General features: G+C 40.9%; 1 protein-coding gene across 1 annotated transcript in view; it reads left to right on the top strand.

The window, feature by feature from the left end:
* The window catches only part of tmem39a (transmembrane protein 39A), a 36,290-nt gene that overhangs the window by 10,990 nt on the left and 11,894 nt on the right, over nucleotides 1-13,406 (top strand). The window contains exons 2-3 of the mRNA XM_042334319.1: nucleotides 2,415-2,599; nucleotides 7,976-8,198. Coding sequence (XP_042190253.1) covers nucleotides 2,487-2,599; nucleotides 7,976-8,198 — 336 coding nt within the window. The 5' untranslated portion in view covers nucleotides 2,415-2,486. The remainder of the gene's footprint in view (nucleotides 1-2,414; nucleotides 2,600-7,975; nucleotides 8,199-13,406) is intronic.

Raw genomic sequence — 13,406 nt, forward strand, 5'->3', positions numbered from 1 at the left:
CCTCATTGTTTAAAGATCTGAAGCAACAACAACAAATGACATTTGTATAGAGCCTTTCACATCAAGAGGAGGTCCCAAGTTACTGGACAGTCAGGGATCCGCACCTGAACTGGTGGTTGGGATCAGGGGGTCGGAGAGGGTAGGGGTAAGAGGGTGACTGAATGCACGGTCGAAGAGAGGGTCTTGAAACGGGCCTTGAAGGAGGTGAGCGAAGGGATGAGGGATGGAGTTCCAGAGGGTAGGGCTGAGAGGCTGAAGGCCCAACCCCTGATGGTGGGGCGGGTGAGGCAGGGGAAGTGAAGCATGTCTGTCCTGCCCCCCCCCCCCCTCCATCCAAAAAAAGAGAAGTTACCTCCTTTCTTTGAGTCTTTAAAAATTTAGAGCTCATTACAATTTTTGCAATCATGTCCTTTACATCTCTCATCTCTCTCCTGACTGAGATAACTCGCCCTGATATCCAGTCTTAATTAACGAGTATTGATCAGCACTATTCATCAACTGGGGTCTAATTTTGACCCTTTTTGGATGTTCAGATGTGGAGCAGTACCCTCAGCGCAAGTCACTATATTCTAAAGTTACGATGTTCTACAGCATCATATTTTGTTGTATATATTTTTAAAAAGGGAAAATTCCAGAGAAATGTATATCCCAAAAATAAACTGGAATGATTGTGGTCCTCCACCTGTTAAGTCTCGCAAAATTAGACATTATGGGAAAGATTCGCTACATACTGCAGCAGGGCAAAACATTGGGCAAGTTTCCTTACTCCACACGCCTCTGTTTAACCAGCAGTAAGTAGGAACCCGCTTGTTAGTCGATTGCTTTTCCAGGGGTAATAATCCCTTCAGAAAAAATAATAAAAAATAATAATGGATTGGTCACTCAATCCACAACTATTTGTGGGACACTGCTGTATACAATTGATTGCCGCGTTTCGCCCACAAAATATACGATCAATTCACTTTACAGCATATTCTGTAAAGCGGTTTGAGATGACTCAAAGACGTGATAGGGTGCAATATGAAATCCAAAGATTATTATAATCTAATGTAATATTAATACTTATTACATTTTGTATAGTATCTTTCACATCAGGAGGACATTGCAAAGCATTTCACATATATTCTGTAAAATGTAACGACTGTAGGCAAACACGGCAACCCATTTGCACACAGCAATATCCCACAAACATATGAAGTGAAGGATTGCAATGGATTAAGAGGAGATGGTGCAGTAAATATTAGCTCATAGCTCATGCTTGTGTAGCCACACCAACTATTAGTGGTCAACAATACTGGGAGAAAAATGTGAAGTTATTTTCTCTCCATCCACGCAATTTTAGATTTCTTGGTTACTGTAGTCTCTCCAAAGCTCAATCAATAATTCGTACTAAGGCTATATACTGTAATGCTCAAGTGTTCCTTACAAAATTCTAGCATAACAAGATTGCATTATTATACATCTGTTTTTTTTTAAAAAAGCATAAAAAGCGTAGCTGCTTGGGTGAGGTGTGTAATGCTGTAGTGTAACGCTCATATGGCGCTGAAGTGCTTTGACTTTCTGTGGGAGCCATGGCACCAAATCAGCATGAATCACTGCCAGGGAATGCATGCTTGTATGGCTTGTTTTTCTGCTACACCTTAGCAATTAAGGGTTAAAACGCTTTATTCTTTTAAAATTTATGAGCAATTATTGAGGGATTTGTGAAATGTTCCCAGTATTTCTAAGACTGAAACATGTTGGAAAATGGACCTTGTTGAATGTGCTCAGTGCAGCTAAATGAAGAATTCTATTTTAGTATTCCCTCCTTTCCTGATCTGTGAAATGACATGAGAATGATTGGCTGGTCCGAAGGCCAGCCATATAGGATTTTTAAAATATTTTTATTGTAAATTGAGAGTCAGAAACTGTTTATATGAAATAATCCAGATGTGCAAGATACAGGAGACATTGTGATGTTTTCTACAAAAAATAATTTTTGGAACCAGCTTTGTTTTTTTTTAAAAAAAGCTTGGGGAGCATAAAATAAATAATAGCAAGATGGCTTCCGCCATGAGGCCCTTTATCCCCGGGATTCCCTGCATCACTCCCCTTTTATCTTTAAATCTCACCTGTAAACCTACCTCTTCCCGACTTGAAAGGCGCTATACGAATGTAATTTTGTTGTTGTTGTTAACAGTTCAACAGGAAGCAGATTAATTCTGAAGAGTGGTGAACTTGGAGGGGGAGAGGAGGGTAGTTTGGGGGCATAAACAAATTTTCAGTGACATTCCTCCATGCCATGCTTGTCTGCTGAATTTTGAATGATTACAACTGGTGGATGAAATTCTTCAGCAAAAGATTGCCTATTAATAAACTCGGTGGGGTTAGGGTTCCCTTCCAGTCTCTTAACTGCATTGTTCATTTTGTTGCAGAGTACAGGACCTGCCAGTGGTGTTGACTTGGGGCAGACTGTGCTGGTGCTTGAAACGGAATTGGCCCACGCCATGCCCGGTGGACGGCGGGGCCCAAGTCGGCAGCAGTTGAGCCGTTCAGCATTACCTTCCATACAGACCATTGTGGGTGGGAGCTGTGGGAATGGGACCGGGCTGAGAAACAGGTAGATATTCTCACACTGGATATTTCTGAATGAAAGAATCAAGTTTACAACTCAGTGCACTCATTACTTTTAAACACCAGGTCCTGAAATGTCTACGGTCCTTCGTCTTAAAACCATCAACTTAAAAATGTAAGGTCCTGTAAGGTTTAGATTGGGAGTCGATTTTCCAGATAACTTAAAAAGAAAACCAGTTTCTAATTTAACTCTTGATTTCTAAAAATCTTACATTTTAAATCTGCATACTTAAAAATACAAGACATCCTACTTATTTAATTTGCTGGTACAAAGAGATTTGCATCATGCCATACTGAGAGAATGCTGGATCCTCCAATGACTCAATTGGCTGTTGAACAGTGTATTGGTATACTGAGATACATAGGCAAGAAAGATCTTGGATCCAGTCTGTGCTAGGTAAGCTGATTTCAGGCAGAGTAGTTATAGGAATACTACATTTGGGCATGTCTTAAATAGATCCGCCAGGATTCCTGCTCCTTCCTGATTGATATCCAGTGACCATTTTGTGGATGTAGGGTGAGGACAGGATTTGACACTGCTGTGATGTTCCCTGGTAATGCATCTGTGTAAGTTACTGCCTTGTGGAAGGGAAGCAGAAAATTGGGAGAGAGCAACAAGTAATGAGCAAATCTCTATTGTTAAGTTTTGCCCACGGAATATACATTCAATTCACTTTACAGTACATTCTGTGAAGTGCTTTGATAACATCTCGAAGGCATTGGGGGATGGAGTTCCAGAGCCTAGGGGCTGAGAGGCTGAAGGCCCGGCCACTGATGGTAGGGCGGTTGGGGCGGGGGATGTGGAGCAGACCGGAGCCAGAGGAACGGAGGGTACGGGCAGTTACGTAGAGGGATAGTAGGTCGGAGAGGTAGGAGGGAGCAAGGCCGTGAATGGCCTTGTAGGTGAGGATGAGGATCTTGAATTTGATCCTCTGGGGGATGGGGAGCCAGTGGAGGCGAGCGAGGGTGGGAGTGATGTGGTCGTGAAGCCTGGAGCGGGACAGTACACAAGCTGCAGAGTTCTGAATGACCTGCAGCTTGTGGAGGGAGGTGCCGGGAAGGCCGGCGAGGAGAGAGTTCCCATAGTCCAGCCTTGAGGTGATAAAGGCGTGGACCAGTGTTTCAGCAGCGTAAGGGGTGAGGTAGTGCCATAGTCTGGCGATATTCCGGAGGTAATGGAAAGCAGTGCCAGTTGTGGCGCGGATATGAGGAATAAAGGACAGCTCAGGGTCGAACAGAACCCCGAGGTTCCTGACCGGCTTTGAGAGGTGGAGAGTGCAGCCTTGGATGCTGATGCTGTCAGCGCCTGAGGTGCGGAGGCGCTGACGTGAGCCAATCAGGAGGGCCTCAGTTTTGCGCACTTTGAGCTGAAGAAAGTTGTCTCTCGTCCAGGACTCGATGTCGGACAGGCAGGCTGTCAGGACATCGGTGGTCATGGAGTTGAGGGTAGAGGAGGAAAGGTAGAGTTGGGTGTCATCCGCATACATGTGGAAGTTAACCCCATGTCTGTGGATGATGTCACCAAGGGGGAGCATGTAGAGGGTAAAGAGGAGGGGACCGAGGACAGAGCCCTGAGGGACACCGCACAAGACAGTGCGGGGGCTGGAGGAAAAGCTGTTTGTGGAAACAAAATGAAGACGGTGGGAGAGGAAGAACCTAAACCACTCAAGGACAGTGCCTTGAAGGTTGAGGTGGGAGGACAAGCGGTGGAGGAGGATAGCGTGGTCGACCGTATCGATTGCGGCCGATAGGACGAGGAGGCAGAGGGATCCCTGGTCACAGATGGTCAAGATGTCATTAGTGACCTTGACCAGGGCGGTTTCTGTGCTATGGGCAGCACGGAAACCCAACTGAAGGGGTTCGAATAATGAATGGGTGGAGAGGAAAGAGCACATCTGGGAGGCGACAACTCTTTCAAGGACCTTGGATAGGAAGGTGAGGTTGGAGATGGGCCGGTAGCTTGATAGCTGCGACGCATCAAGGGAGGGTTTTTTCAAAGTGGGAGTGATGGTGGCAGTTTTTAGGGGAATGGGAACAGAGCCAGAGGAGAGGGACAGGTTGATGATGTCTGTGAGAAGTGGGGCAAGGAGGTGGAGCTGGGAGATATGGAGTGGGGATGGAGTCAAGGGCGCAGGTGGTGGGTTTCAGGGACAGGATGAGGTTGGTGACAGAGAGTGGGGAAACGGGTTCGAAGATACTTAATGAATAAACGAGCTGAACCATTGAGTTCTTTTTAAAAAGCTGAAGTAAATTTGTTGAAGTTGCATTTTGATTGCATACCCATTAAAAAAAGCTGTGATATTTACCGAAGAAGTTTATAAACTTATTGCAATAAGCACATATTTATGGCTACTTACGAAACACTTGGTGGAGGTCTGACCCCAGAGTGAGAGAGATTGTTTGTTTAGCTACAGTACATAGCTATAGTACATAACTTCAGTACATGCCAGGAATGGTCTTCGGTCATCTTGACCTGATCCCAGTGGACAAGTAAATGCATAAAGTATGGAATACTTGAGGGAATTTAAGCCCATCAAGCCCATCCCTTCCATAGAATATGTACAGCCTATCATGACCACCATACCTTTTTGAACTTTGAAGAGAATTTTGCATTAATACTCTCTCTTCCCCAAAGATAATTGAGCAAATCCTGCAGAATATTCAGTCATTCATCCATATATCTTCCAATTGAATCCAGATCTGATCCCTTCCATAGACATTAGAACATAAGAATTTGCAACGCGAAAGAAGACTAAGGTCCATCTAGTTCCCGTTCCACCATCCTGGCAGTCGCTAGACACGTCGTGTTCAAAACTATATTCTGTATCCTGAGTTATTATTTTCCAGCAGAAATCTATCTAATTTGTTCTTGAAACAACACAACACATAGCTCCAATAGCACAGAAACCATGTCCCATAGAGTATTACTTATGGCAATTGTCTGAATCTTGCTTTGGTTCAGTAAATCTAGGTGAGTTGAGTGAACATCTAAAGTGAATAGCCTCAAGCTAACGTGCTATAATCAATGAGGCATGGATAGTATTATCTTAATTGCAGAATTCCACTTTCTTCATAATTTATTCTTGCTTCCTATTCAATCCGTGGAACAAATATTTAAATTTAGTACTATCTACATTTGTCATTGAATTGTCCTGTTACAAGGGTTGTAGCCAAGAAAAGAGAGGATCTGGGGGTTGACATTACATTATGTACCAGCAACTCAAGGGTCTGAAAGGCAAATAGGCTGCTTCCTGATGTTTGGCATTCATTTAGTTTTGCTGAAATTCCTTTGTTTACTATTCCCAAGTTGATTCCACGTTGTAATACATAGAACTAGAGTGCACAGTGGGCACCCAATTAAGATATAAAGATGGCAACCTAGTTTGGATATTTGAGCTATCAGATGGTTTGAGTTGACTGTTCAATCAATACATATTGGAACATCACGATAGACGATGTGTGACCAAGCTCTCGAACCTAAGCTAACTACAGCTTTGAACTTTAATTTCAGTCAGTGAACTATGACTGATTGCATAGGAGTGTTGAGAAATTTGTCTATAAAATCTAAATAATAACAATCCTTGCACTTGATATAGCGCCTTACTACAACAACTTACTTATGTAGCGCCCTCCACACAGGGTAGCGTCTCAGGGGGCTTATCACGTCTTTGAGATATCTCAAAGTGCTTCACAGAATATAACTTAAAGTGAATTGACCGTATATTTTGTGGGTGATTCATCGCAACCAATTGCGCAAGCTATTTAATTGGGTTAAATAGTTGCTTAGTGCATTATCCTTTGAACTTGACTTTGGATTTGAATACAACCCAATCTGATGCAATGAAGGTCTCTTTTTTTTCCCCCGGTTTGAAGCTCCAGAGTTTGAATGGTCACAACAACAAAATTACATTTGTGTAGCACCTTTCATGTCGTCAGGACGTCCCAAGGTGCTGAACAGTCAGTGTTTCAGGCCTGAGCTGGAGGTCGCGATTGGGCAGAGGTGGACGCAGGGTGATCAAAAGCACGGTCAACGTCACAGTTCACAAGTTAACACTAATGACAGTCACACTCAGGACATCAGGGTGGCTTTTGTGGAAAACTAAAAATATTGCATTGCAGTTAATGCTCAATGTTGTAGCAGCGTGGAGGAGGCTATGCTATGTATCTGACCTTGGTGTGCTTGATCTAGAAATGTTTAATGCAACACTTGGCCCTGTATTAGAGATGTGAGAAAAGAGAACTGCTCATTTGGGCTGTGAACCCATTTCCTTGCTATTAGATATTTTTCACATTGCATTCAAGAAAACTAATCTCTCACAATATTTGCACCCACGAAGTGTGGTGCCTTACTCAGGTAGAAATCAGGCGTATTTTAGCTTATGTTTTAGGAATGTTTCAGACTGTAATCTATATGTAAATTTTACTGCATGTGCTTAGTATAACCTTTGCGAAAGACTTTATGTAATTAGTTTTGTAGATGTGAGGATGCTCCACACCTTTCCTTTTAATTAGTGCAAAGCCCACATCCTAACCTTCTGAAAGCAGTTTTGTATTAAATTTCCATTCCGTCAAATAATTGCGCATATGGTGGTGGGGATTGTTGAGTTTTAGTTTACAGTTTAGTCTGTTACCTCCTCCCATCATATTCGGAACTGCTTTCTCAGTCTGTAACTGAACTTCATGATTCTTTTATCATCTGAATTTAATTTGACTACAGTTATCTGTGGGATGTTGTTGGAATAGATTGGCTGCCACGTTTGCCTCCATAACGTTTGATATATTATTTAGTTATTTATTCATAATCATATTTGGAGTGAGTATTAATTTAAAATCGATCTGCATCATAAATCCAGTAGATCTTGAAGGGGAAACCTCAACCCCCATCGTTATTTCCTCCCAGACACCTTGATATATGTTATCCCTTGTCCATATCCATCCCCAAAATTGGAATGGATTAGCTACTCATTACATTGTTTGTACAGTGTTACTGGCGAGGAATCAATCTCATTCTGTAAAGCACTTTTGAGACGTTTATTTTCCATGACAGTAAATGAAATTGTTGAAGTGAGTGCTCCACCCAATCTGAAGAACAAATTAAAATTGATGGATTCAAGGAGAGCCCCTTTCTGTCCATGTGTACTTTCACTAAACAGCATCTGTTTGGGAAATTCCTGGAAGAGCCCTGATCTCTGTTCAAAATATAATGCAAGACAAATCCCACAAAAGTTTTCTAAGTGGTAGGTAACAGTATGTTGTGGATGTTCTTTTAGAAGCCACTGTCGCTGCTTTGAACCATTTAGTCAAAAAACGTTTCCCTACTCTTCCCTCGTGTCTTACTGTGTGTTTTTATTTCTTCCCTTAGGAATGGTAGTGCCATTGGTCTGTCTGCCCCTCCCATCACTGCCCTGATTACCCCGGAACCTGTCCGCCACTGCCGCATTCCTGACCTTCCTGTGGACGGATGTCTTGTGTTTGAGCTCCTGTTTTTTGTTTACCTGCTGATGGCTCTGTTTGTTCAATACATTAACATCTACAAAACAGTGTGGTGGTTTCCATACAGTCACCCTGCTGCTACTACCTCACTGGTGAGCATGTCTTTTCTAGTGGTGGAGGATTTCAAGTGTATGAGTGATTGGGTGAAAATGCATTGGTAAAACGAGTGCTTTTTTAGTGCATCGTTACAGAATAATATAATCCAGGCTTTGATTTTCCCCTATAGCACAGGATAATGCAGCTTTCCAAATTACATACAGTAGTGAAGTGGGGCTTCTATTTTCTAGTCAAGTTAGTTAACTATTGAAGCCTTTATTGCTATGATGTTTGTCAAACAATATTTCAAACCAGAGAAGCGTTGTTCTCTGTTCTGCATAATATATACACAATATTGCTACTGTTTTCAGAGTTTCCTTTAAGTAAACAGCTGAGAGTAAACACATTCCAAGTAGAAAATCATAGGTGAAAACACACATTTTTCTACTTTCTCCATGCCATGGATGTATTTCTTAATATGTCAGTCCAGTAATTTTCTTAAGAACCCTCGTGTACAGTCAATCTGGGCTAGTGATTTGTTTTTCTTAAAAGTCTTCAGATTATCTGTTATCTCAATTCAAAATATCTATCGCACTGAGGATCTGAGTTGTTTTGTAACTTCCACCCGTACAGTCTGCATTTTCCACCAGTTTATTTAAGTTGTCTGCATTCCCTTAGTTATTCACTGTTATGGTTCTTGTCTTTACTCCCTGTTTGGTATGGGTTTATCAATAACAGCTAAGGAAAAAGAATGAATAGGGAAGAAGGAGGCATTGGTAATGCCAAAATTCTGATGAAATATTTTTAAAGTAATCCATAGAAAATAGAAGTAGGCAGAAAGAAGGCAAGGCGGGAGAGTAGCAACGCTGCAAACAGAAAGAATGGGATATCTAAAAATAATATTCAGGAGGGACACATTTATATTATGGATAAATTATGTCTCCTCTGACATTGTTTAATAATGGAGTCCCGTAGCCTAGTGGTTAGTGAGTTAGCGAGCGATTCCGGGGCAGGACAAAACCTTAAGCAAATTTCCTTACTCCTCTGTTTACCAAGCAGTAAGTGGGAACCCAATAGGTTAGTCGATTGGTGGAATGCTTTCTGGGGGTGGTTATCCTCAAAAATAATTGGTCAGTTAATTCACGAATGTTTGTGGGCCACTGCTATGCGCAATTAGCTGCCGCGTTTCACACACAAAATACAATCAATTACTTTACGATATATTCTGTGACGTGCTTTGAGACGTCTCAAATGCAAGGATTATTGTTATAGACTTGGTGGCCATGTGCACTATTAATGTGATGCACAGCAAGAGTTCAATGGCTGCTGATGAAAGCGCAAGCCGTCCCATTTAGAGGCCATAATCTGTACTTGCTAATTGGAGCTTTGTAATAGATGAATCATCATTAAAGCTGTTTTTGAAATAAAAGTTAGCTGCTAGACAAAACCAAATAGTATCCAGTGAAACGTTCTGGAGTATTTTGTACAGTAATAATAATAATAATCCTTGCATTTGATATAACGTCTTATCTTGTCTTCGAGACATCTTAAAGCGCTTCACAGAATAATCTGTAAAGTGAATTGACTATTTTGTGGATGAAAATACAAATGAGACTGAAATGAATAAACAACAAAGTCAAAATAATTTACTATATAACTAAAATGTTAGGGTCATCTGGGTTTAGAGCAACTACCAACTCACATAGCTGCTTGGTAAAAGTCATTGTTGTGAATGGGGTATCTCACCAGTATATGAATTGGGATCTAAAGAATGTAGAAGCCCTACAAATAAGAAACATCCTATTGGAAATTGGTTTAACCTTATCTCTAAATCCACAAGCAAAAGTAACTTGAACCATGTAATCTGAATACTGTTTAACAAATACACATATCAGACTGTATACATTAACTGGTGTGTAAAACTTTAGACAGTACAGTATAAATGTGTACTTATAGATGTTTACACGTAGGTAGATTTTTATTTGAATAGCAGATCTGCTAAGCTTTCAACCACTTTCTGACATACTATTTTCACAGAGTGAAGTGGATTACTTTTTTGTATTTCCCAAAACAATTGGTAAAATGTTGCCACTTAGGGTGAGGATAACCGAGGGTGAGTCATAAGCTGGGCCGATAGAAAAGCACGGCCACAATTTTCTGCGGAATCCGTATAAGCTATACCATCCACCTTAAACCCGCTAAACAATGTGGTTTCTGATCCCGGGCCTCTCGTGCTGTTCACCCGATGTCACTGGGAGGGAGGCTGTGGACGCGCATGCTTGGTGCGGCGCAAGCGTGAAATGGGCTTCACTCCACTCAGAGCCCCGCTGTTGTGATGCTCTGTGTTTCTCTGTGTGGCTCTCCTCTGTATGCATTTGGGAGTGTCTGTGTGTCTCTTTCTCTTTGTGTGTTTGTGAGTGTCTCAGTGTGAATGTGTGTGTGTCTCTCTCTCGCCTGTCTGTATGTGTGTGTTCTGTCTTTCCGAGAATGTGTGTGTGTATCTTTGTCTCTCCCTGGGTCTGTCTCTATGTCTGTGTGTGATGCGAGCCTGAGAGGCAGGAGGTGGTGAGCTAGTACAGCCCCGCAGTCAGGTCACTGGTCCTGAGTTTCTGTTTGTGGACCTCCAGACCCTTCAGGCTTGTGCTGGTTTCCCCCATTTCCCCCCCCACCACCAAATGGGCTACCCAGTTTTTGTTAAAAAAGAAATTAAGTTTTTTAAAAAAATTGCAGCAATCTAATATGTGTTATTTCCTCATGTTTAGTTTTTATCAATAACATTTTTAAAAATGTAGGTTGGCAGTAAAATGTACCATAGCACCAGTCAACTCCTCACAGTTGCCCCCCAAAATTGCCAAATTTCTCTGCAAATTTTGGCAAATGCTTCTGCAATTTTCTACTGACTCTGGTCATAAGATCTAAGCAGCTAGTATGAGCAAGGGTTTGGTAAGAAATGCTTGGTCTATTGCCTCCTCTATGTCACGAGAAAGCTAAGGAATTAGAAGAAAATAACAGGGTGGAAAGAAAGCAGCTCGCTGTATTTAGTTAATTATTTTAATCGCATGTTTAGTGTAAGGTTTTGTGCATTGTTTTATTTAATGATCAATATTTGCTTTGAAAAAAATTGTATTTAGCTGTGCGGACATCAAGTAGGGTTTCATTTCCTTCTCTTGTTTGGAAAGTATTTTTTAGCTTTCATTTGTAACCACTGTTAAACCTACATACATTATGCCATGTAGGGAAACATACCGATACTGAACTCAACTGGGAAACACCCGGAGGTTCCCACAAACCTGCCAACTCCTGTTTCAATAAGCTGACAGGGAGCAAGAGGTGTTTGTAGAAGTATCTTAGCATTCCACAAAATTGGGGCTCGGAAGACAAAAGTCTGAAGTACAATCAAGTTTACAATCTAAATGTTTGGGATGTACCGGTTGAAATATATGCCACTCAGTAAATGGATTCCTATTCGCATTTGTGTAGGACAGATTGAATAGTTGTTGATACAGAATTCAAATAATGAGACAGATTTATACAATTGGTAATTGTATAAATGTTTATTTTCTCCCGATAGCCTCTTCATTACTATTCAACCTGTTCCCATATCTTTGCACATCTGCTCTGACTGGCTGCTGACTCGGTATGTGCCAGCAGCCTAAATGAGTCGTCCTTTGGTTCATTTTCTTCTTATTCTGGGTGCAAAAGTGGCTTCTGCTTATGCAGAAACATATTTTATAACGGAAGCCAAATGAAGGGTGTTGGGGGGAAACAACTTTGAAACTACTATTTTTAGTACCTCTTTTTACTGGTATACCGTGCTCTTTTGAAAGAGCAAAATGGATAAACCTATCCATGAATAGTATAATAATAATCCTTGCATTTGATATAGTGCCTTATCATGTCTTTGAGACATCTCAAAGCACTTCACAGAATATACTGTAAAGTGAATTAACTGTATATTTTGTGGGTGAAACATGGCAACCAATTGCACACAGAAACAGTCGTGGATTGAAGTGACCAATTTATTATTATTATTATTTCAATCCGCCAATCAACTAATAACTGGTCCACCAATCAACTAATAACTGGGTTCCTACATACTGCTAGTTAAACAGGCAGGTGGAATAAGGAAACTTGCCCAACATTTCACCCTGCTGGGAATCAAACCTAGGTCTCTAATGCTAGCCTCTTGCACATTTTTAAAAAAAATTCATCCGCAGTACTTCAATGTCTGTGTGCGTGATGAGGCATTATTTTATAGATATCAGTCATGTTGCACTTCTTAAATTGGAAAAACCCAGATGAGGAGTTGTAGTGTATCAAGTCACCAGGATGATTGAAAGGAGTTGGGAAAAGGACTACATACATCAAGATATAGTAATTAGGAAATTTTGTTGTGGTAGGAAGAGAAAACTGAAGAAATTAGAGTCCTAGGGAATTTATTATTGTACTTTGGATATCAGAATTGTAACTCAATGACATCCAAAGTATGACATTTGAAGCTCAATTTTTCAGTTGAAATCTGCTTTTTAATTGAGCCCAATTCAAGGTTGCTGATTTCAATACAATCTAATCTGATAGCAGATGTGATCTTTTTCATTTTCCTTAGTCCATACTTTACACAAAGTCCTATTTCTTTTGTATTTGTTTTGTCCGTTGTTGCCACAAAAAAATGCTTATGTGTATTAGATTGTCTGCTAAAATCTCCTTGGGCTATATTCTTTAGAATGTAATAGGAGTAGAAAATAAAGCCTCAAACGAGACATGAGCTCATATGAAAACTTGGTGCTTTTAACTATCAGTTTATACTTTCATTCTTTTAAATGAACAATGATTTCTGTTAGATTTATTTCCCAGGAATTTACAATAAAAACACTGGCAAAGTCTCATAGAATCATGGAAATTACTGTACAGAATACGACCATTCTCTCTGTCAAGCCTATGCTAATGCTAATTGCTTTACTGGGGCTATAATAATAATAATCCTTGCATTTGATAGAGCGCCTTATCATGTCTTCTAGACGTCTCAAAGCCCTTCACAGAATATACTGTAAAGCGAATTGACTGTATATTTGTGGGTGAAACACGGCAGCCAATTGCACACAGCAGTGTCCCACAAACGGTCGTAGATTGAGTGACCAAATTCTTATTTTTTGGGAGGGATTATTATCCCTGGAAAAGCGATCAGCCAATCAACTAACAACTGAGTTTCTACTTACTGCTAAGTGAACAGAGGGGTGCGGAGGAAGAAAACTTGCCCAACATTT

The sequence above is a fragment of the Callorhinchus milii genome, unplaced genomic scaffold (genome assembly GCF_018977255.1).
Source record: "Callorhinchus milii isolate IMCB2004 unplaced genomic scaffold, IMCB_Cmil_1.0 Scaffold4, whole genome shotgun sequence".
Taxonomy (NCBI): Eukaryota; Metazoa; Chordata; class Chondrichthyes; order Chimaeriformes; family Callorhinchidae; genus Callorhinchus; species Callorhinchus milii.